We start from the raw sequence: 23,823 nt of genomic DNA, 5'->3' as shown, positions 1-23,823 counted from the left end.
AAAAATTCGGCATTATTTTTTTTTATGAATGATAACACATCATCCATCCTTTTATTCTGTCGATCTTGTCCTCCTCGGTAGCTTATAGATTCCTTGGGGGTAGGGACCCTGCCAAACTACTTCACCGGCCTTCACATTGACTCACCTGCACAAGGTGACTTAAACAAATAAACCTTACTGACCCTGTTAAAACCTGACCACCTCAGTTAAATACTTTCCATTTCTGGGAAATTTTCCTTTTTTTTTTTTTTTAACTTTGAAAAAGCGTCCACTTTTTTCCACTTTTCAGAGTCACGTTGATCAGGACAATCAAAGGTAAACATGTTTGCCGAGGAGGTAGAATGAACTTTCCATCCGAGACAGAAATAGAACCCTTTCTTCCAAGCCCCTGCTGCAGCCCGTCACCTGTACGGGGTTGTCACATGGGCAGGGCATGCGAAGCCACCGAAGCTTCCGTTGATGATTAAAGACTCAAGTGGCACCGTGGCATTTGTCAACAGCCACCAACGTCTCAGCAAATGTGCTCCTCGTCATTGAAAACCAGCCCTATTGTGAGGCTTTATTCCGCTTCTGAATGGGGCTTGCATTATGCAATAATGGAGTCAGAAAAAGCAAAACACCAAGACACAGGCAAACGCCACTTTTCCTTTTGTGAGCGCCCTGCAGTGTGGCTTGCTGTGACTGGCGTTAAACTGAATCCCACTCTAGGTTCAGTCCCGAGTGGCTTCTTTTTCAGGCCTTGGGACTTTCTGGTCAAAACAAAAGAGATGGTTGAACCCAATGCTTAAGTTCAAGAAGTGAATGCTTAAGTTCAAAATTCAAGAATTCCTGCACTGCAAACAGGCTGAAGGTCTTGGTCTTGGTGTTGTTCTTCCTGGTCATGGGTCCTAAACTTCCCATGCTCCGACTCTGAATTGGCAGAAATCATGGCAAAATCGCTGTCCTGTAGCTGTGATCCGCACAGCTCTAGGGGGAAAGATGTGAGAAGTCATTTTTGAGTAGCCTATTGTTTTTTTCTTTTTTTTTTTTTTGAGACAGAGTCTTGCTTTGTTGCCCAGGCTAGAGTGAGTGCCGTGGTGTCAGCCTAGCTCACAGCAACCTCAAACTCCTGGGCTCGAGCGATCCTCCTGCCTCAGCCTCCCGAGTAGCTGGGACTACAGGCATGCGCCACCATGCCCAGCTCATTTTTTTCTATATATATTAGTTGGGAGATTAATTTCTTTCTATTTATAGTAGAGACGGGGGTCTTGCTCTTGCTCAGGCTGGTTTTGAACTCCTGGCCTTGAGCAATCCTCCTGCCTCGGCCTCCCAGAGTGCTGGGATTACAGGCGTGAGCCACCATGCCCGGCCCTCCTAGACATCCTTGATTCACTTCATAATCCCTGATTGATTTGCTTCAATGCCAACATCAGCCACCCACCCCAGTCCTCGACACCCCCGGCGCTTGGCTCTTTGAGCGTCTGCCCCAGCCGCCATGTGGCTCCTCCCTCGGAGAGGCTGTCGCTGCTTGAGCTCCCGATCCTCCATGCCAGCGGGTCCTCGGGTCCTTGCTGAAGCATTTCCGTGGCCACAGCCTGCCCGGCCTGTCCCTCTCGCACCTTGCCCCGCCGTGCCAGCCTCACCCCCCTGTTCTGGGCCAACGACCTGCAGGCCACTTCCTTGAGACCCAGGAGGGCTCTCTGCGCGGTCTCGCTTCCCTCTCTAGCCCACCGTCACCGTGCACCTCAGGCTCCTGCCTTCATCCTTCTCGGGCATCCCTGGAAAGAGAGAGCCAAGGGTGAGCAGCGACTGGGGCGCCCCGAAATCCTGCCCCAGGTCACTCCCTCTGTGTCCTCATGCCGCTCTCTGTCCGCCCCTTCCAGCCCTGGCTCCCAAATCACCCACTTGCCCAGTGCCAGCTGCCTCGGGCTCTTCCCGCTGCCTCCGTTCTCAGTGCATACAGGCCGCATGGATTCACTCATTCATTCATTCATTCACTCATTTATTCATTCACTCATTCATTCACTCATTCATTCACTCATTCATTCACTCATTCATTCACTTGTTCATTCATTCATTCACTTATTCATTCATTCATTCACTCATTCATTCCCTTATTCGTTCATTCATTCACTCATTCACTCATTCATTCACTAATTCATTCATTCACTCATTCATTAATTCACTCATTCAGTCATTAATTCACTCATTCATTCATTCATTCACTTATTCATTCATTCATTCATTCACTCATTCATTCCCTTATTCGTTCATTCATTCACTCATTCACTCATTCATTCACTAATTCATTCATTCACTCATTCATTAATTCACTCATTCAGTCATTAATTCACTCATTCATTCATTCATTCACTTATTCATTCATTCATTCATTCACTCATTAATTCACTCATTCATTCACTAATTAATTAATCCACTCACTCATTCATTCACTCACAAATGCCCTTAACAAGCGCCAACGCGTGCCGCCTGCCACGTGCTCTGCTAGGTTCTGGGCGACAGAGCAATGACCACGACACGCTGTCCACCCTCGTGGAGCCTACGTTCTGGAGTGGAGCCTCGCACCACAAACACCCCACCAAATAACTCGGCGTGTCACCCACACGGGGACACACGCGGCAAGCTTGGGGCACGCGCAGGTCCGCGAGGCACTGGGCGGGGTGTGAGCCGGGGAGGACGGGCGGAGGGAAAGGAAGAGAGGTGGTCGGCGCTGGAATGGGTCGCCCTCTGGGTCAGGCTACTGCATAAAGGTGACAGAGAGACTGCCCAGGGTCCTGCTGCTTGGCCGATTGGTTCAGAAGCTTCTGGATCCCGCTGCTGGGTCCACGAGGTCGTGGGGCCTGGCGTGTGTGGCCGCCGCAGGGAGCCGGCTGCGTTCTACCCTGAGATCGCAGCCCGTCTCTGTTGACAACCCAGCCAACTTGCTCGTCCGAAAGAAATGATCCCGTCTCTGGCCCGGAGACAGGGGGCAGAGGAATGCCTTGGCTCTTGGCTCTGCTGTGTGTTTGTTTTGTTTTGTTTTGTTTTTGAGTCAGTCTCACTCTCTTGCCCAGGCTAGAGTGAGTGCCGTGGTGTCAGCCTCGCTCACAGCAACCTCAAACTCCTGGGCTCAAGCGATCCTCCTGCCTCAGCCTCCCGAGTAGCTGGGACTATAGGCATGCGCCACCATACCTGGCTAATTTTTCCTATATATATTTTTTAGTTGGCCAATTAATTTCTTTCTATTTTTATAGAGACGGCATCTCGCTCTTGCTCAGGCTGGTCTCGAACTCCTGAGCTCAAGCGATCCTCCCGCCTCGGCCTCCCAGAGTGCTAGGATGACAGGCGTGAGCCACTGCGCCCAGCCTGCTGTGTGTTTTGACAAATGAAGACAAGAAAGGCTTTAGCCGGGTCTCTCCACCTAGATCTGGGCCCAGGTAATGAGGAATTTCGGAAGAGGATCTAGGCCCAGGTAATGAGGAATTTGGGAAGAGGATTTGACAAGGTTATGAGTACACGGTCTCCCAGTGACTCATTAAAAGGCAATCCAGGCTGGAAAAACTACTCTTCATTTCACTGTCATGGCGAAGATATAAAAGTATTAAAATTTTATTATTTAGCAGGATATTTCATATGATGCATCTCATTAGATAGTCATCATATTATATGGTACAAATCTGTTACCATTTATTTATCACTGAGCTAAATATATTTTCCAGTTAGCACAGGGCACACAATCTTTGCCAAAAAAAAAAAAAAATTAACTTTTGGGCCAGGGGCGGTGGCTCACGCCTGTCATCCTAGCACTCTGGGAGGCCGAGACAGGAGGATCGCCTGAGCTCAGGAGTTAGAGACCAGCCTGAGCAAAAGCCAGACCCTGTCTCTACTGAAAAAAAAAAAAAAAAAGAAAAAAAAATAGAAAGAAATTAGCTGGACAACTAAAAATATCTATGGAAAAAATTAGCCGGGCATGGTGGCGCATGCCTGTAGTCCCAGCTACTCGGGAGGCTGAGGCAGGAGGATCGCTTGAGCCCAGGAGTTGGAGGTTGCTGTGAGCAAGGCTGACGCCACGGCACTCTAGCCCGGGCAACAGAGTGAGACTCTGTCTCAAAAAAAAAAATTTAACTTTTGTTTTTGTTATTGTTTTTTGCGTTAGGGTTAGTTAAGAGTCATCTCAGATGACTTGGAGTTTTCCTGCGTTGCAACACTTAAGGTCCTGGAGTGGATAGCTTTACATTCCAGATAAATTAATAGTAACTAATAACAGTCTTCACGCAACATTCCAAGCAGAGATGCTTTGGGATGCATACCGGCTTTCAGGTTCCTGATGCTTGGAATGTGCGATTTCTCTGTGAGCTACAATCTACGTGCAGAACTTCTATCTTGGGACCATGCTGTGTCTTTATATAGAAACCAGTCCCCTTGTCAAACCGAGCGAGTACGCGAGTCATTTGTGCATTTCCTAAAAACCATCACATCAAATTTTCCTCATCTGCTTTCCATTTTCTTTTTTTTTAATCAGGAGGAAAAAGCATTAACAACTTGCATGTATGTATCTTGGTGAAAATGCTCAATGTTCATAGACTCCTGTTACATGAAAATGTTTCTTGGTGGTGACCAGATGTCACACTCGTTTAAGAAACGATCATGTCTCCACTTGCATTGTTGCCAACCAAGTAACTTAAATACCTCTGCTAACTTGGGGCTCAACTTATATCATTGATCCTATGACCGGCGATGAATGGCTTGAGACAGTGGCAATTATTTAGAGCTTAGAAGATATTTGTGGGTAATTCTGAGAGCCAGGTAAGGCAATGAGAATCAGTGGCTTTGGCCCCAAACAAGACTGACTTCCTCACTTTGCAGGTGACTTGAAGCATGGGAGAAAACGAAGCTTGTTCTTTCCCCATATCCTAGGTGAATATTTATGAAAAACCTTGATTTCCTTTTAGCTAGGTACATCATGCTGAAGATTTGAAGCTCTCGGGAGGAGGACATTGCATTCTATGCAAAGACAAATAAGGATGCCTGAAATGTCCCCAGGTGCCTTTTTCTGCACTCTCAGGAGGTAGTTACAGGGCAAATATTAGGTGTGTCTAATCTACTTAGGAATTTGAAACTAAAGGGTTCTGTTAAACAATTGGCTCATTTATCTGAATCTTTCTGGGCCTTTTCTGCTTGTGCGTATCTTCTGATCACAGAATCTTGCCAATTATCCCAAGAGTACTGATTCCTACGGGCCCAAAGCCAACACCCATTTCTTTCTTTCTGCACCATTATCTTCCCGACAGAGGAGAGGTTGCAGGGAGAAGAGACAGACAGACATGCTTGTAGGATTCTTGTCACTGCAGAAAAGAAGAAGAAAAGGATCCAACAGAACATTGCCACTGCCTAGCTGTTATATTATTAGCCTCTTCATTTCACTAAGGGAACTTCTAACAATGGCTTTATTAATAATGCAGTAATGTCAGCTTCTAGTTCAATGTTCCAAAGGCTTTAGGGACATGGGCACTGAGAGTTTTTTTTTTTTTTTTCCTACTTCCAATTAAAACACAGTGGAAAATGACTCGTTGTTCCAAGTGAAGTTTAAACCTTGCATTTCTTCTAAAATAGGTGTTCTCTGTTCCCAGAAAAATGACTGGGGCTATGAAGGAAGACTCACACCATTGAGAGGAGAAAAATCTCAGATTTTGCCCTGAATGAAAAAGAGAATTATTTTCACCTTTGCTTTTACCTTTGTTTTTTATATTACATTGAAACAGAGAAAGAGGCTGGAGGAAACCTTCCAGAATAAGAAAGATAAGATCTGATTGAGTAGCAAGGGGCTTTAATTGTAGAACACTAGTTCTCCTTTCTTTTGAGTGTGGAAGGGAGAAAGATTGGGCCATTTTGCTGCCATAGAAACCAGCCAAGGTATGTGGGGGGGGGGCTCGTTGGAGACCCACCCTCCCCTCCTGGAACTTAAAGATCTTACTTTTCTCAAAGTTAAAGTGTTGTAGTCGAGAGGTGATCTTTCTAATGGCCAGAGCTATGTGTGTATGTTTTATTTAACTGAGTTCAATCTGCCTTCCCTCCTACTTTGCTTTTTCTTTTTTTTTTTTAAGAGTTTTTTTTTTTTTTTTTCCTTGAGACAGAGCCTCACTCTGTTGCCCAGGCTAGAGTGAGTGTTGTGGCGTCAGCCTAGCTCACAGCAACCTCCAACTCCTGGGCTCAAGCGATCCTCCTGCCTCAGCCTCCCGAGTAGCTGGGACTACAGGCACGTGCCACCATGCCCGGCTAATTTTATATATATAAATTATATATTATATATATTATATATTAGTTGGCCAATTAATTTCTTTCTATTTTTAGTAGAGACAGGGTCTCACTCTTGCTCAGGCTGATTTCAAACTCCTGACCTTGAGCAATCCACCTGCCTCAGCCTCCAGAGTGCTAGGATTACAGGCGGGAGCCACTGCGCCCGGCCTACCTTTTCTTTTTTTGAGACAGACTCTTACTCTGTTGCCCGGGCTAGAGTGCCATGGCTCACAGCAACCTCCAACTCCTGGGCTCAAGCGATCCTCCTGCCTCAGCCTCCCGAGTAGCTGGGACTACAGGCATGCGCCACCACGCCCGGCTAATTTTTTCTATATATTTTTAGTTGGCCAATTAATTTCTTTCTATTTATAGTAGAGACAGGGTCTCGCTCTTGCTCAGGCTAGTTTGGAACTCCTGACCTTGAGCGATCCTCCCGCTTCGGCCTCCTAGAGTGCTAGGATTTCAGGCGTGAGCCACCGCGCCCGGCCTAGACTTTATTTTTAAAAGCAATTTTAGTTTCAAACTCCTGACCTCGATCCTCACACCTCGGCCTCCCAGAGTGCTAGGATCACACAGGCGTGAGCCATGGCGCATGGCTTAAAAGCAATTTTAGGTTCACATCAAAATTGCGTGAAAGGTACCACGATTTCTCATTGTCCCCAAACTCCCATCCCCCGAAGCCTCTCCCACTGCCAACACACCTGCACCTGCGACTCGCACATTACTTATAGTCGGTGAACCTACATGGGCACATCACAGCCCCCCAAAGTCCACCGTTTATATTAGGGTTCACTCTTATTGCTATACAGTCCTTGGGTTTGGACAAATGTCTAGTGACATGTATCCACCCTACAGTGTCATACGGAGTATTTTCACTGCCCTCAAAATTCCTCTGTGCTCTGTCTTGGTCCTCCCTGCCTCCCCTCTGACCCATGGCAACCGCTGATCCTTTTACTGTCTTCATGGTTCCCTGCCTTTTCCAGAATGTTGTAGAGTTGGAATCATACAGCACGCACGTGGCCTTTTCCATTGCCTTCTTTCCACTCAGTGACATGCATTTAAGCGTCCTCCATCTCTTCTCAGGGTCGGGCATCCCAGGTCTTTTTCCAACGAAAGAATATTCCGTTGTCTGGATGCACTGATATCCTTGGCGATGGCATGCCAGTCTCCATAGATGGAGGGCTGGCATGGGTGGGGTGTCTGCCAAGGCGAGATAAAAGCGCTGTGACGGGCTGCTGTCTGTGATTTCTGGCAGAGAAGAAATGCTGAGCTCCAGAGTTTGGAATGAGGGGCGTTGCTGATGTCAGGGGTCAGTCTCAGTGTGGGACGTGCAGAGATCACGACCCCTCCCCAGCGTACAGAGGATGCGTGAGGGCTTGCACAGCCCAAGTGACAGAGATCCGCTGCAAACCAGCTGAATGTAAAAAGGGACTGTCGCATGGACTCCCACGACTGAGAGCAAGCCTGCATTTCCAGGCATGGCCGGACGCAGAGCCAGAAGGGAAGCTCTCCCTCTCTCTGCCTCTCAATATTGCTGTCCTGGAATTCCTTATCTTCCCTTTCAACGCGTTTTCTGCAGTGAGATTGCGTGCCCACTGCTCTGTCTCCCACGTTAAATGTAACCGCGGTGATCGTGTCTCCCTGGTTTGCCAGTGTGGACCCGGGACTCAGCACGGTGACTCGTATACCCACAGCCCAGACTTCAATAAATATTTATTGGATTTATATTCTGGGCTTCCAGAGGCTGAATTGTCTGGGCCAAGGCTCTAAAGATCAAAGGAAGTGATAGAAACTCCAGATGCTACGGCAAAATCGAAACTTGGCAAAATATTTTTCTTTCCTCCCCAAGTCCCTTGTATTTCAATTCCCCATCCTCGAGGAGAGAGAGAGAGAGAGAGAGAGATGGAGAGAGAGAAGATTAAATCACGTTGTGCCATTGCATCATATGATATTATCTCGTTGCAACCTCCTGGCTATTTAAAATATTGATCCTTTTCAGATTTGGGCTCTGTCTCTTATAGGCTATGTAACCTTGGAGGAGTTTTTTGACCTGAAACTTTGTTTTCTCATCTGTAAAAATGGATGCATGGTGAATTAAAGAAGGCCACAAATTCCTGGACACTTTTTCCATCTAAGGGATCGATGTCCCCGTGCCTTGCCCTTTAATCTGGGCGGGCTCGGTGACTAGCCTGCCCAACAGGACAGGGCAGAAGTGACATTCTCCATCAGTTTTCATGCCCAGGCCTTAAGAGACTGGCAGCTTCTACTTCCTGCCTTCGAATGCTCACTCAAAGGGAAGTCTGTCACCAGGGCCCCTGAGCTAGTCCCAGCTGTTCCGGCCATTCCGGCTGACATGCAGACATGTGAGCCAAGAAGCCACCCAGCCCAGTCGAGCCTTCGGATGGCTCCAGCCCCAGCTGCCATCTGACTGCAACAGGAGAGACCCTCGGTAAGAACCACGCGTCCCAGCCTAGTCAACACACAGAACTGGGGGCCACCAAGCTTGGACCAAGCAGCTCTAGGCAGCTGCAACTGGAAGTCACCTACCTCACAGGACTGTTGTGAAGGTAAAATGAGATTGTTAAATGCAAAATCCCTTGCCTATAGCCTGGAATAAAACAAACACTCATTACATATCACCACTTCTCCTGCCCTGCTTCCTTCCTTTTCTAAATTCCATGAATTTCCAAGAAGGGGTAACTTTCAATGTCATCATCTCAGATAGGCGGGGTGGAGATGGGCTTTATGCTAGATGTTCGGAATTTGAATAGCTCTGATTTCTTTTCTCCATCTTTCCCTTGTTTCTTTCCTCTCTGTGTTCTTCGAAGCATAGCGAGAGTACTTAGACCTAAAATAAGAATACCAAATTCAGCCTTTGTGTTGCAGACAGAAAAATCATAGGTTTGGTACAGGCTTATGGTAATGGAAATCAGGCCCTCGCAGCTAAAATGATTCAGAGCAAAATTCCCCTTGACAAATTTTGTTCACGTCTGTGTGCACGTGTGTGGGTCTGTGTGTAAAAAGGAGTTAAACAAACACTTGACCAGTCTATGGTGGGTTGTGTAATTATTTCATGATATATTACAACGTGTTATAATAATAGAAATGATGTTCGCAATAAATGTAATGTGCTTAAATCATGCCCCCCCCCACACACATCCGTGGAAAAATTGTCTTCCATGAAAACAGTCCCTGGTACCAAAAAAGTTGGGGACCGATGCTTATATAATTATTTTCCCATGTGAGCATGATAGCATTGCAGGCTTTTGTGGAGGGAGGGTTTATACAAAGTACATAGTTACCTGTAATTATACTCTTGCTAAGTTTGATTTTTATAGAACCAACATTCCAGTCTGATTGAAACCAGGAAGAAAGAGATGCGTATTGAAAATGCTCTTTTTCTTTTTGACTCCAATGGTTGAACTTACTTCTTTCTAGTGATCTCCCGGGAAGTCCACCTTTTACTATGTTTATTGTGTGCCTTGCTAATTATGCTGCTCATCCTATAAGATTTGCTGCTAAAGCAGTTCTGAGATCACCTTTTTATTTCCCCTTGAATTCCTGCAAACACCTAAACCTTTATAGAGAAGAGGGCTCATCTCAGAGTCTGACCTAGGTCCAGATCATAAATTCCGTCGAACACCCGGCCAATTAAGTCCAGGGTGCAAAGAGGAGTCAAATACAACAAACCTGCGGGTTAGATAAGGGAACCGGTTTGTTTTACTTTTACATTTTAACCTTAAACGTGGGTGTGGACACAAAGCCAGACTTCATTGTCATAGCGCCAGCCTAAAAGCCCCTGGGACATCTGGGGGCCCACAGGGTTGAGGACGGGGAGAGGGGGCTGGGTGGGTCATGGGGGTGGTGAGCTTGAGTCTCTGGTGACACACTCTGCCACCATTTCCAGCTGCGGAATGTTGCTTGCAGGAGGAATTCGACCTGCCACTGACGATGCATTCCCTAGGGAAAAAGCAGGGGGCTGGAGCTCGGCATTTTGTGAGTGCAGGAGCCACTTAACTAACTCCTGACGACCGGAGACCAAGCGTGGGCCCCTTCGGAGGTCGCAGCTGGCGCAACCGTTTTCTCTCCATCTCACAGATCGAGGAGGAGGTGCGACTGTGTGTGAAGCTCTAGAAAGCTCCTTCTATAATTACCTCTTGATTTGCCTCCGCGTGTGCCGTGCATGCGCCCGACCCCGTGTGTGTGCACGTGGGCCTGCCGTGCAGACAGGCGCCAGAGGACGCGGGTCTGCTGCACGACGGGTGTTCTCTTCCCCCAAAGTCTAACGTCCCCATTTGAACGGGGCGGCGTTGGGGGCTTTGCGGACAATTGCAATTGTCAAATCTATGATCGTGGGGTGCCACCCTGGATGCACCCGAGTCAATGCAACCGCGCCCCAAATTAAGGAGCCAGGCGCCACGCGGGGCGGCAGAGCCCGGGTGGGGGTGGGGAGGCAGGCGGCTGCGGAGGGGGCGGTGGGCCGGGGGACCCGCGGGGCTCTCGGAGACTGGGGCCGAGCCCCCTCCCCGGGACCGAGACACCCCAGCCCCGCAGCCACACCCCGCAGGAGCCCCAGCCCGCCCCCCGCTCCCGCCTGCGCCGGCCCCGCACCGGCTCCGGACGCCCCGGGGGACGCCGCGCGCTCGGAGCAGCGCCGGGGGCGGGGCCTCGCGCAGGGCGCCCCGGGATTGGCCGAGGGCGGAGGGGGGCGGGGCCGGCCCGGAGAAAACAGCGCGCGCGCCGCCCGGTTGCACCACCAGTCCGGAGCCCAAGCCCTGCGGAGCAGCGCTGCCGGGGGCGGGGCCTCGCGCAGGGCGCCCCGGGATTGGCCGAGGGCGGCGGGGGGCGGGCCCGGCTCCCCGAGCAAACCGCGCGCGCGCCGCCCGGGTGCAGCCCCAGTCCGGAGCCCGAGCCCTGCCGAGGAGGGGCCGGGGGCGGGGCCTCATACAGGGCGCCCCGGGATTGGCCGAGGGCGGAGGGGGCGGGGCCGGCTCCCTAGAAAACCGCGCGCGCGCCGCCGGCGGCAGCCCACTCCGGACCCCGAGCCGTGCGGAGCGGCGCTGCCGGGCTCGCAGCCGCGCGCGTCTTTTGTTGCCGGGACTCCCTCGCCGCGCGGCCCGGGCCGGAGCGGCCATGCGCCTCATCCAGAACATGTGCACCATCGCCGAGTACCCCGCCCCGGGCAGCGCCGCCGCCGCCGAGTGCTGGCCGGGCGCCGCGGGCCGCCGCCTGGTCAAGATCGCCGTGGTGGGCGCCAGCGGCGTGGGCAAGACCGGTGAGCGCCCGGCGCCGCGCGGCCCTCCGCGGGGGACGTGGCCGCCGCCGCCGCGCCCCTGCCCTGCACCGGGGACACTCGGCCCGGGGTGGCCGGGCGGCGCCGCGCGGCGGGGTTCCGGCTGGGGCTTGGGGCCTGCGGCGGTGCCTGCTGCAGAAAGGGGCGTGCGTGCACCCAGCCCTCCTGGGGCTCTTCTGGTTTGGGGAGGACTTTGCCCGCTGGAAGGCTCGGGTGCGGCCCCGCCGGGCTCCGGGCAGGGGTGGCCAGATGGCCCTTCCAGCCGGGCAGAGCCGTGGCTCGCCGTGCCTTGCAGCCCCTCCGCCGGGCCGGGGAGGAGAGGGTCAGGGAGCGCCAGGGTAGGAATTCCACTTGGTGGCCATCTAAGGCTTGCTCTGCCAGAGTCGCTTCCAGGCTGGGGGCGGGGTGGGAAGCTGTCTCCCTTGCAGGGCTCACTAACCCCCTTCCCTTTCTTCCCTCCGCCCTGCAGCGCTGGTGGTCCGGTTCCTCACCAAACGGTTCATCGGTGACTATGAAAGAAATGCAGGTGAGCCACACTGTCCTCTTGTAGGAGTACTGCCGCTCCCATTTTTTTTTTTTTCAGTGCCTGCCAGGCAGGTTCCTTCAGAGTGACAGTCTGAGCATCGGGATCTTGCCACTTCTCCCCCCAACCCCCCTCTCCACCCAGCCCACAACTGCCATCTGGCCTCATTCCATTCCAAGCCCATTCATCATTTTATCAAGTGCCTGAAAGTGTTCCCCTTGGTATGTTTTAACTGGAGGGACCCCAGTTGGAAGCACCCTTTGTCCTCCAGAGCCTCTCCCCTTCGAAACACTCCTGCAAAAGTCATAAAAAGAAGAAAAAAAAGATGACCAGCTCCTCCCCCCCCTACCCCTCTGCTTCTCTGCTGGCTGCTTTTCAGAAGTGACCTTTCAAAGCAAAGGCCAAAGGGGAGCAGTTGTAAACCCAAAGTTCTCTTTTCTGAACAAAGAAAAATAACTAGATGGTCCAATTTTAGGAGGAGAATTCCTGAATAAATGAGAGGAAAAGTATTTCAATCCCTACGATTAAGCGTAGCCACTGGGGAGGCTTAAGAGGTTTCTAGCTATGTGCTGTTAGCAAATTGCTCGAATCTGTAGACCATATGAAGTACCTACAGGGGATTATTTGAAATGAGCTGTATAGGATAAGACGTGGTAGCCTTCTGCTTTGATGTAGGGTAGATGATCATTATGTCACATCTTCATTCCAACTGATAATATTGGCAGTGTGTTTACTAACAGTATTTGTCTACAAAGCCATTATATTTAATGGCCAAAATATAAAGTTATGGTCCAAGAATGCTAAAGTGCCAAAATAAAACAGAAACCTCATACAGTCTAAGAAAATTTGCATCAAGGGAGGAGTGCTCTAAAAATAGAAACTATGTTTAAAAATAGACAAATAAGTATCCAAAACTTGCAAACTTTGCCCTAGTTTTAATAAATCTACTAACATGGGGTTAAGATTACAGTTGGTTTTTAAAAAAATATCTGAAGTAAGCCCATTAAATAGAAATAAGCTATAGCTTCTTTTTGTGCATTGGTGTAGGTTACATTTTTTTTTCCCCTCTAACTTAAAAAAAAATCCACAATGTTTAAAAGTACAATAAGGAAAAATGTAACCTTTTTTCTTTGCCTTCATAGGTAATCTCTATACCAGACAAGTTCAGATAGAAGGTGAAACCCTAGCCATTCAGGTTCAAGACACCCCAGGTATCCAGGTGAGATGCTTTGAGATGCTGGGTAAAAGGGGAACCCACATGGCTGTGGAATTGCTCTCTTGTTCTCGAAGTTTCTTGTGCTGAAAGAGGAGAGAAATCTGGGGAGTCAAGTCTAGACTTTTAAATGTTTGACACTTTACTTGTATCTGGCCCTTGGTCAATCTTAGCCTGGCTCAATTTGGGAGATTTGGCTAAGGGACAGAAATCTTCCCTTAGAAGGATTCAACACAGCAAGAAAGACCAAACCAAACACACTTGGAACTGGCAGTTTCCTTGCTATAGTTAAGAAGGTTGGCTTTTACATATGTGTCTTTGGCATTAAAAACCGAACGTCTAGGCATAGTCTCCAAATACTTGGAATCGCTTTTGTATTGTAGAAAGTTGCTCTTTGGACAAAAGAGCCATGCTAGTGGGTTTTTTTTTTTTTTTCCCTTCCTGAACTGGGCAGTTATCCAGGTTTAAATGCTTCCAGCTCCTATCTTTACTTCCCCAGACTTACTGTCTAGCCAGTTAATTTCCCATTTTGTGCAACTACAAAGTCTCTCTGCGTGGAGTTCTCTGCAGGTCAATTTTCCACTTGAGTGTGGCGAGCTGCACTGTTATTTATTCCAACTCTCTGCAGCTGGATCAACATATTGTCAAGAAAGCCGAAGCGTGTGGGGATATAACCTGTTCATGGCCTGCAACCCAGCATTGCTGTGAACGGCTCTTTGGGAATCGAATCCACCCGAGCCAGGGCTCTTTGTGTGACTGGCTGTCACCGTTCACCTTGCCATTCTTTACCTGTCTGTTTCAGGTCCACGAGAACGGCTTGGGCTGCAGCGAACAGCTGAACAGGTGCATTCGCTGGGCAGACGCCGTGGTGATGGTTTTCTCCATCACGGACCACCAGAGCTATGAACTCATCGGCCAGCTGCACCAGCACGTGCAGCAGCTCCATCCGGGCACCCGGCTGCCCGTCGTGGTCGTGGCCAACAAGGCCGACCTGTTGCACGTCAAGCAGGTTGACCCTCAGCTCGGACTGCAGCTGGCCAGCATGCTGGGCTGCTCGTTCTACGAGGTGTCCGTCAGTGAAAACTACAACGACGTCTACAGCGCCTTCCATGTCCTGTGCAAAGAAGTGAGCCACAAACAGCAGCCCAGCGGCACCCCGGAGAAGCGGAGGAGCTCCCTCATTCCCAGGCCCAAGTCGCCCAACATGCAGGACCTGAAGAGGAGGTTCAAGCAGGCGCTCTCTGCCAAAGTGAGGACTGTCACCTCCGTCTGAGACAGCGGCACTCCAGGGGGGGTTGGTCTTTCCAGGAAGACGGCCTGAGGTTCTTCCCGCGCAGGGACATTGAATGCCGGCAGCAATTCACGGCTCCAGAAATGTCTGGGGCAGAAAGGCCAGGAGGGCTTATGGAACCGCCACAGAAGCAGCAGCGTTGCTCCAAGCAGGGGACAGAGCTGACGAGGCTTGAAGGAGCCACTCTCTGGATATGTGAACTGCACCCCCGTCTTTTCCTTTGCAGTGGGGAAGGGTGTGATCGCTTCGGTTCTTGCTCCCAGCCACCTTGTGAATGATGGTCGGTTGTAGTGTCACCAAATACATCAATGTGATTGATTTACAGTGGGGATGAAAGAACAGATTAAGCATTCACAGATTTTCTTTTTTCTCCTTTCTTTTCTTTCTTTTTTTTTTTTGCTTTTCTTTTTCCTTTTCCTTTTTTTCCCCCAAGAGGAAGAATTGCATTTCTCAGTACGTTTGAATCATTCTGGAACACTGTTCTTACAGAACACCTTTCTTTTCTTTTTTTTTTTTTTGAAACAGAGTCTCACTCTGTTGCCCAGGCTAGAGTGAATGCCGTGGTGTCAGCCTCGCTCACAGCAACCTCCAACTCCTGGGCTCAAGCGATCCTCCTGCCTCAGCCTCCCGAGTAGCTGGGACTACAGGCATGCGCCACCATGCCCGGCTAATTTTTTCTCTATATATTTTTAGTTGGCCAATTAATTTCTTTCTATTTATAGTAGAGACGGGGTCTCACTCTTGCTCAGGCTGGTCTCGAACTCCTGACCTCGAGCAATCCTCGGCCTCCCAGAGTGCTAGGATTATAGGCGTGAGCCACTGTGCCCGGCCCAGAACACCTTTCTAACCTAAAGGTTGAGATCCACATTTCTTGCTTTAAGAATAAGAAGGAAAATGCCCCTTCCCCCCCCCCCCAAAAAGGTCAAGTTTATGGGCCACAGTATTCTTTAGACAGACACTGATGAGCTGGCATGGTTGGCAGGAAGGTGCCGCGTCCTCCCGACAGGGCAGATTAATGCTCAGTCGTTGGGTGTGTGTTGAGTGATCTGAACTCACAAACTCTTTGAGCCCAGGCTTTGACTAATTGTGCGACTGTATAGTTTGTTCTTAAAACTGTTGCATCCGGTACAGAAACAAGAAGTGTGTCCACGGATATTGGTGTGATTTGTGTCAGTGGCTCGTGGCCATGACGTTGGGTTGCTTCCTGGGCCTGGCGGAGTCGAGCCGGTGGGTGGCAGACATACAAAGTCACCATCTCATGCCAAGGAGCAGAGAGAGGCAGGGGCTGCCTGCCGAATCCCCCACACAGATGCACTTTACAAAGCCACTCCTGCTTTGGCTTAAACTGTAATTAATTTATTTTATGTACAATAAATCTCATTTTAAAAGAGCAGATGTCTGACTTGGTCTTTATTGAAACGTTAACCTTCTGCCCTTCAGAATCTTCTAGCGTCTTGTGTTGATTGGGCAAGTTGAGGCAGGCATGATGCCTTCCAGGGGTTAGTATGTCTCAGGTTCTCACAAACATCCAGGGAGGTGCATTCTGTTATTATCTCTGTTTTGCAGAGGAGGAAACGGGCTTTACAGAGCAAGTGAAATCACTCGCTGCTTTGCATTCGAGAGCAGCACATCTGTTCATTTCCTGCGTGGTCTTCCAGAAACCCAAGGCGAATGTCTGGACCCACCCCTCTCCCAGCAACGCCGAGGGCATTAATGCTTCTGCACAAGCCTGCTGCTGCTTTGTACATGTTTTGTTTGGCAAACCTCTGCTTCGGGCGTGCTGCTTTCAAAAGATTCACTTTATTCTCACTGTAGGAGCGCGCAGCCATCGGTTGATCCGGGGCTGTTCCGGAGCTTGTCCCACGGAGGTTTTTGTCACACGTGTCTGTGCTAAAGCTGCCAGAAGCCCCTCACCTGCTCCATCTGGGGCTGGAAGACCTTTCAACTCAAGCTGAGCAAGCCACCGTCTTTATGGGCAAATAGTCACTCTTTGCATTTATCTGGGCGGCGCTGTCACATACGTGACCTCATCCAAGCCTGCCTGGAGGGCGGGGACGGTCCTGACCCCACTTTACAGAGGAAGGAAACAGGCTCGGAGTTGTGAGCGATGGCTTCAAGTTCACGGGAAGGACTTGAGCCAATGTCTTCTGACCATACTCTACATTCTTGTTCTATTATAACATCTAGATTCTATTCTAAGATCTAGAATCTGTAACATCTAGATTCAACATCTTATTCTATTATAACATCCAGTTGTGAGCCATCGCTCACAACTCCGAGCCTGTTTCCTTCCTCTATAAAGTGGGGTCAGGACCGTCCCCGCCCTCCAGGCAGGCTTGGATGAGGTCACGATGTGACAGCGCCGCTCAGATAAATGTAGAGTGACTATTTGCCCATAAAGACGGTGGCTTGCTCAGCTTGAGTTGAAAGGTCTTCCAGCCCCAGATGGAGCAGGTGAGGGGCCTCTGGCAGCTTTAGCACAGACACGTGTGACAAAAACCTCCATGGGACAAGCTCCGGAACAGCCCCGGATCAACCGATGGCTGCGCGCTCCTACAGTGAGAATAAAGTGACTCTTTTGAAAGCAGCACGCCCAAATCTAAGTAAGATCGCCGCTGCGTTTAGGAAGCAAGCCAAGGTGACCAGCCGGTGAGAGCCAACGGTGGCATGGTGCTGGTGACACCCCAATCCTTCCAGCCATGCAGGTAATTTTCTGTCTTTCCAGCCTGACCTCACCTCCGAGAAGGGTGTGCGTGTTGGGGGCAGGGAGGGAAGGGACACAGAGAGAGAGGGAGGGGACACACACAGAGAGGGAGGGGACAGAGAGAGGGAGGGGACAGAGAGAGAGAGAGAGGGGACAGAGAGAGAGGGAGGGGACACAGAGAGGAAGGGGACAGAGAGGGAGGGGACAGAGAGAGGGAGGGGACACAGAGAGGGAGGGGACACAGAGAAGGAGGGGACAGAGAGGGAGGGGACACAGAGAGAGGGAGGGGACACAGAGAGAGAGGGAGGGACACAGAGAGGGAGGGGACAGAGAGAGAGGGGACAGAGAGAGGGAAGGAGGGGACAGAGAGACGGAAGGAGGGGACAGAGAGAGAGGGAGGGGACAGAGAGAGGGGGAGGAGACAGAGAGAGGGAGGGGACACAGAGAGAGAGGGAGGAGACACACAGAGAGGGAGGGACACAGAGAGAGAGGGAGGGGACACAGAGAGAGAGAGGGAGGGGACACAGAGAGGGAGGGGACACAGAGAGAGAGGGAGGGGACAGAGAGAGGGAGGGGACACAGAGAGAGAGGGAGGGGACACAGAGAGGGAGGGGACAAAGAGAGAGAGGGACGGTACAGAGAGAGAGCGAGGGGACACAGAGAGAGAGGGAGGGTACAGAGAGAGGGAGGGGACACAGAGAGAGAGGGAGGGTACAGAGAGAGAGGGAGGGGACACAGAGAGGGAGGGGACACAGAGAGAGAGGGAGGGGACAGAGAGAGGGAGGGGACAAAGAGAGAGAGGGAGGGTACAGAGAGAGAGGGAGGGGACACAGAGAGAGAGGGAGGGTACAGAGAGAGGGAGGGGACACAGAGAGAGAGGGAGGGTACAGAGAGAGGGAGGGGACACAGAGAGAGAGGGAGGGTACAGAGAGAGAGGGAGGGACACAGAGAGAGAGGGAGAGGACACAGAGAGAGAGGGAGGGTACAGAGAGAGAGGGAGGGACACAGAGAGGGAGGGGACACAGAGAGAGAGGGAGGGTACAGAGAGAGAGGGAGGGGACAAAGAGAGAGAGGGAGGGTACAGAGAGAGAGGGAGGGGACACAGAGAGAGAGGGAGGGTACAGAGAGAGGGAGGGGACACAGAGAGAGAGGGAGGGTACAGAGAGAGAGGGAGGGGACACAGAGAGGGAGGGGACACAGAGAGAGAGGGAGGGGACAGAGAGAGGGAGGGGACAAAGAGAGAGAGGGAGGGTACAGAGAGAGAGGGAGGGGACACAGAGAGAGAGGGAGGGTACAGAGAGAGGGAGGGGACACAGAGAGGGAGGGGACAGAGAGAGGGAGGGGACACAGAGAGAGGGAGGGGACACAGGGAGGGGACACACAGAGAGAGAGGGAGGAGACACACAGAGAGAGAGAGAGGGAGGGGACATAGAGAGAGAGGGAGGGGACACAGAGAGAGAGGGAGGGGACAGAGAGAGAGAGAGACAGAGACAGAGACACACAGGCTCCCAGAGACAGAGCGAGTCCCAGCTGGAAGCCACCCAAGCCCCAGCTCTGTCCACCGTCTCAGGCTGCCTTGACTATTTTTTTTTTTTTTTTGAGACAGAGTCTCGCTTTGTTGTCCAGGCTAGAGTGAATGCCGTGGCGTCAGCCTAGCTCACAGCAACCTCAAACTCCTGGGCTCCAGTGATCCTTCTGCCTCAGCCTCCCAAGTAGCTGGGACTACAGGCATGCGCCACTATGCCCGGCTAATTTTTTATATATATATCAGTTGGCCAATTAATTTCTTTCTATTTATAGTAGAGACGGGGTCTCGCTCTTGCTCAGGCTGGTTTCGAACTCCTGACCTTGAGCAATCCGCCCGCCTCGGCCTCCCAAGAGCTAGGATTACAGGCGTGAGCCACAGCGCCTGGCCATGCCTTGACTATTTATAGATCTGGAACACACACTGTTTTCTTCTTGTATGTTTTATTACTTTAGCTCATCTCTTTCATTATAAGGATCGCTTCCTTTAATCCCAGTTTTTGTTTTGTTTTGCTTTTTTTTTTTTTTAAAAAAACTTCTGACCTACAACCATCTGGCAGGGAGGAGCGACCATCTCCCGCCAGGGCCTCCCGTGCCCCCCAGGATGTGCGTCTGGGGCGCAGGAGAGCGGGAAGGGGGCAGGGTTAGAATTTGTTGAACATTTACCACGTGCCCGATGGGACATTATCTCCTTCAGTCTTTTGAAGAATCCCGTGGGAACGGTGAACAGCACTTCCATTTTAAAGATGAACAAACTGAGGCCCAGGGAGATGAAATTACCTGCCTAAGCCCGCACAGGTGGTAACAGTTATTGTTTCCATTCATTGAAAATCTGTGTGCCAGGCCCTGGAGGTCAGGAGGTGTTTTTTGTTTTGTTTTGTTTTTGAGACAGAGTCTCACTCTGTTGCCCAGGCTAGAGTGAGTGCCGTGGCGTCAGCCTTGCTCACAGCAACCTCCAACTCCTGGGCTCAAGCGGTCCTCCTGCCTCAGCCTCCCCAGTAGCTGGGACTACAGGCATGCGCCACCACGCCCGGCTAACTTTTTCTATATATATATTTTTTAGTTGGCCAATTAATTTCTTTCTATTTTTAGTAGAGATGGGGTCTCGCTCTTGCTCGGGCTGGTTTCGAACTCCTGACCTTGAGCGATCCTCCCGCCTCGGCCTCCCAGAGTGCCAGGATGACAGGCGTGAGCCACCGCGCCCAGCCAGGAGGTGTTTGAAGTAACTGATTTGGCCACAAAGCGTCCACTATGGAGAAGGCAAAGGCAAAGGCAGGCTGGGAAGGGTTCAGCGGCTGGCCCAGCTCCCTGGTGGCAGGTCCAGGACCCCACCCAGGTCTGTCTGATGGCACCGCCTAAGGCCCGGGTGATGGGCCTGGCTTCTGGGCTCCCCGCCGGCCCCACCTCGAGCCCAACCCGCCCTGCTCTGCACCCCTGCTCTGCTCGGCTCTCGGCCACCCTCCCCCACCCCTGCCACCCGCCGCTGCCATCAGCCACGGTGCCCGGCCTCCTCCAGGCTCCGAGACCCCGACGCCCGCAGGGAGGGTGGGTCAGCTTCCCTGTCTGGCTTTCCTGTTCCCTCCCGGCCACAAATCAAAACCACCCGCCTGGCAGCTCGGGGCTCCCGCATTTGGGAGGCGCCGCCTGCGGGTCGCAGCCCCGCCAGCCCCCTAAGCCCAGGTGTGGCATGGAAGGCTGTATTCCTAGTGATCTGGGTTTTGGTGAAGAGTGGGAGAGGGAGCAGTTAGCTGGTGACTCTGTGGTCCTGCCCGTCTGCCCCGAGGGGCAAGTGCCAGCCACCGCGCAGTCCCCTCGGGACTCAGGAATCCCCCCCGCCCAAAAATCAGAGAGCTTGGCTGTCGGTAAGAAGTGACCCAGGAAAGCTGGTGTTTGTTCTGTGCACCAGCTTCAGACCTTTACAAAGTCTAAAAGAGAGATGGTTCCAGAAAGTTCCAGAAAGTTCTCACTGTCCTCATTACCCTCCTAAATTTGAGAACAGGATTAGGGTTATTCCTGATGGTGACAAGATCCCAGCCACCCCTACCCCCTATGTTTCCTTCTCAAATAGTCCGCAAACCCTCCGCCATCTGGTTTTGTCTTTTTAAATTCCGTTTAAAACAGAGATGGAGCCCCTTGATGTTCCTTGGGCCGGCCAGCAGACATTTGTGATACTGGATTATTTGTTGTTGAGATTCTGTGTCTGGTAACCAGGGGGAAATAAATACTAGTGGCCTTGCGGAGAGCTGGGTGGGATTCTTTGTGAGTGGGATCCCGTTGTAGGGAGGGGTGGCCCGGCAGAGCCACGTGCATAGGCCTGGGCCTCTTTGGGGCCGCTGGGCAGATGCAGCCTGGGGCACTTCCAGACCCTTAGCCGCGCCCGCTGTGTTTGTTGGGAAGTGGGCTCCAGAAGAGAGTTTACAAAGGCAGAAGTCGATTGCTGCAGAGCATTCACACCTCCGTCAGTTGTGTTTATAAAGAGGGTGGCCTTTGGCAGAAGGTCCGCATGCGTAGGAGCTCGCTTTGGCTCTGGCCAAAGCAAAGAGTCTACGTGGCAACCGCTCGGTACCCAGGCCTCTGAGGCAGGGGACACCAGCATGGCCACTCCGCTTGGCCTTTTAAGTCACCTCGAGGTGGCTGACATCTGGGGCCCGTGGGTGGGGAGGAGGGAGGGGGTCCCTTTGCAATGGATATGTTTGGATGAGACGGAGATGGTAAATCAGTGCGTGCCGTGAAGCGCTTTACGCGTGTTAACTCTTAGTTGTCACCAAACCCAATGTGGCAGGTCCTCTTTCATGGTCCACGGAGACCCGGAGAAGTGGACTAAGAGGTGAAAAGGGTGGGATTGGAATCCAGCCATGGCATCCGGCTCCAGACCCTGCTCCTGACCTCTGGGCTATATTGTCTTGGAAGTGTGTTGGACCAACGCGTTATTCCTTCTCCACTTTCTTATCTCCTGGTGGATCCCAGGAGCACCTCCAAATCCTCTCTTCATTTAATGTTATTCTCCTGTTGACAGGTTATCGTTTTCAAACTTCCTTGGTGTCCTCAGCATTAAAAACCCTCATTCCTCGGGAGTCCTGGGCTGGCCACCGTGTTTCGGTGGCTCTATAGCAACCCTCCTATGAGGCAGGTGCCATTGTTCTCTGAATCTTCCAGATGGGGACACTGAGGCTGGGAGAGATCCGCAGTGCTCCGATGGCGGAACTGGGATGCAAGCCCACGGCGCCTTCACAGCGGGTGGAAAGCGTGACTGGCTTCTCTTCCAGCCAGAGAGCTTCTAGAAGGTTCTCCCAGACAATGCTCCATGTCCTGAGCCTCTTTCCTCTTCCTCCTTATTTGTTGGAGGCCCTTTGCAGGATTTGTACCAAATTTCGATTATGTTCCTGCTTTTTAATCAAAGAGCAGTGCTGTGTCCTGTGCCTTCTGCTGCTGCTTCTAGCCAAACTCTGCTTATCAAACACTCCTTCCAGCTCGCCTCTTCTCCCAAGCCTCCTACTGCCTGCCTGCCTGCCTGCCCGGCTCAGTTCCTGCCGCCAGCCACACGGAGATGACCGGACGCCAACCCCGTGACATTTCTCCCACTGCTCAGAGCCTGCCATTGGCCATATTTACTACAGTATTGAGAGCATGTTCGAGACTTAATAACCATTGAATGATAACATTTATAATCAAGAACTTCCACCTTGGGCCGGGCGCGGTGGCTCATGCCTGTAATCCTAGCACTCTGGGAGGCCGAGGCAGGTGGATTGCTCAAGGTCAGGAGTTCGAAACCAGCCTGAGCGAGACCCCATCTCTACTAAAAATATAAGGAAATTAACTGACCAACTAAAATATATATATACAAAAAATTAGCCGGGCATGGTGGCGCATGCCTGTAGTCCCAGCTACTCGGGAGGCTGAGGCAGGAGGATTGCTTGAGCCCAGGAGTTGGAGGTTGCTGTGAGCTAGGCTGATGCCATGGCATTCTAGCCTGGGCAACAGAGTGAGACTCTGTCTAAAAAAAAAAAAAAAAAAAAAAAAAGAAATATTGGGCTTAATAGTCTCATGGAAAAAAAATATATATAAAAAATGGAAACAATACAGAAATATATTGGGACCGAGACTCCCTCTTTCCTTAGCCTCTCCTTTGATCCTCCCTCCTAGAGGTAACCAAGGGGTCTGGTTTTTATATTTCCAGGCAGTTTTCTTTGTGTGTGGGCGTATGGTTTACAACTTAACCTTCGGTAGATGCTCACACAGGGCCTGAGCGTGGGGACAGCCACCGGCTGTCCACTCTGAGTGCCACAGAGTCAGGGACATGTCTGGCCCATTCACTGCACCTGCCCAGAACCTAGCAGAGTTCCTGGAATGGGCCAGGGGCTCGCTCAGTATTTGGGAATGAATGAATGAATACAGATTTGAGTCACATAGTCGGTTACTTTTAATTTATTTTTATTTTCGAAAAGAGTAATCTCTGCTTTAATTTTATTTTGGATTTTTGCCATGTTCTTCCTTATTTAAATTCAAGACTTTAAGAGTAGTTGAATGAAACAAGCATCTGAGGTCTCCTTATAGTTCAGCACCATGAAAGAATCCATGTTTGTGGAAAACATACTTGGCCAAGAAAAAGAATGCCCGCGTCCACAAAAACCCTGCTTTCGTTACATCTCAGAATAATTTCCAACTTTACAGTTACTTTTTTCATAAAATGACAGTGTTTTGCAGAGAACCAAAATGCAGAGACAGGTGTTTTGCTTTGCATTTTATTTCTTCCACCTGTATAATCCACACTAGAAACTGTTTTCCAGTTTTACCTCTTTCTTGTAGCTTTTAGAGATGCCAGAAATTTCCAGCAACCAAACACCTACAAATATGTGGGTTCTAAGCAGTTCATTTTTTCCCCAGGAGAAATATTTATATGTTTTTATATTATATATTTTTCTTATATAATTTAACTGGGTGGGTCACGGTTTTCCTGCTATGGTCAGAAGGAAAATTTAAGCTTACAGAAAAGAAAGCT

At 50.8% G+C, this 23,823-nt stretch overlaps 1 protein-coding gene across 1 annotated transcript; it reads left to right on the top strand.

Annotated features, from left to right (window-relative positions):
- Positions 1-11,304: 11,304 nt before the first annotated feature.
- On the top strand, positions 11,305-15,987 carry RASL11B (RAS like family 11 member B). Its single transcript, XM_020284619.2, has 4 exons — positions 11,305-11,551; positions 12,039-12,095; positions 13,235-13,311; positions 14,108-15,987. The coding sequence occupies exons 1-4, from the start codon at positions 11,410-11,412 to the stop codon at positions 14,576-14,578; spliced, it is 747 nt and encodes a 248-aa protein (XP_020140208.1). The 5' UTR covers positions 11,305-11,409; the 3' UTR covers positions 14,579-15,987.
- The last annotated feature ends 7,836 nt before the right edge of the window (positions 15,988-23,823 follow it).

Source organism: Microcebus murinus, chromosome 26, assembly GCF_040939455.1.
Source record: "Microcebus murinus isolate Inina chromosome 26, M.murinus_Inina_mat1.0, whole genome shotgun sequence".
Lineage (NCBI taxonomy): Eukaryota > Metazoa > Chordata > Mammalia > Primates > Cheirogaleidae > Microcebus > Microcebus murinus.
This window is presented reverse-complemented; position numbering and strand designations above follow the sequence as displayed.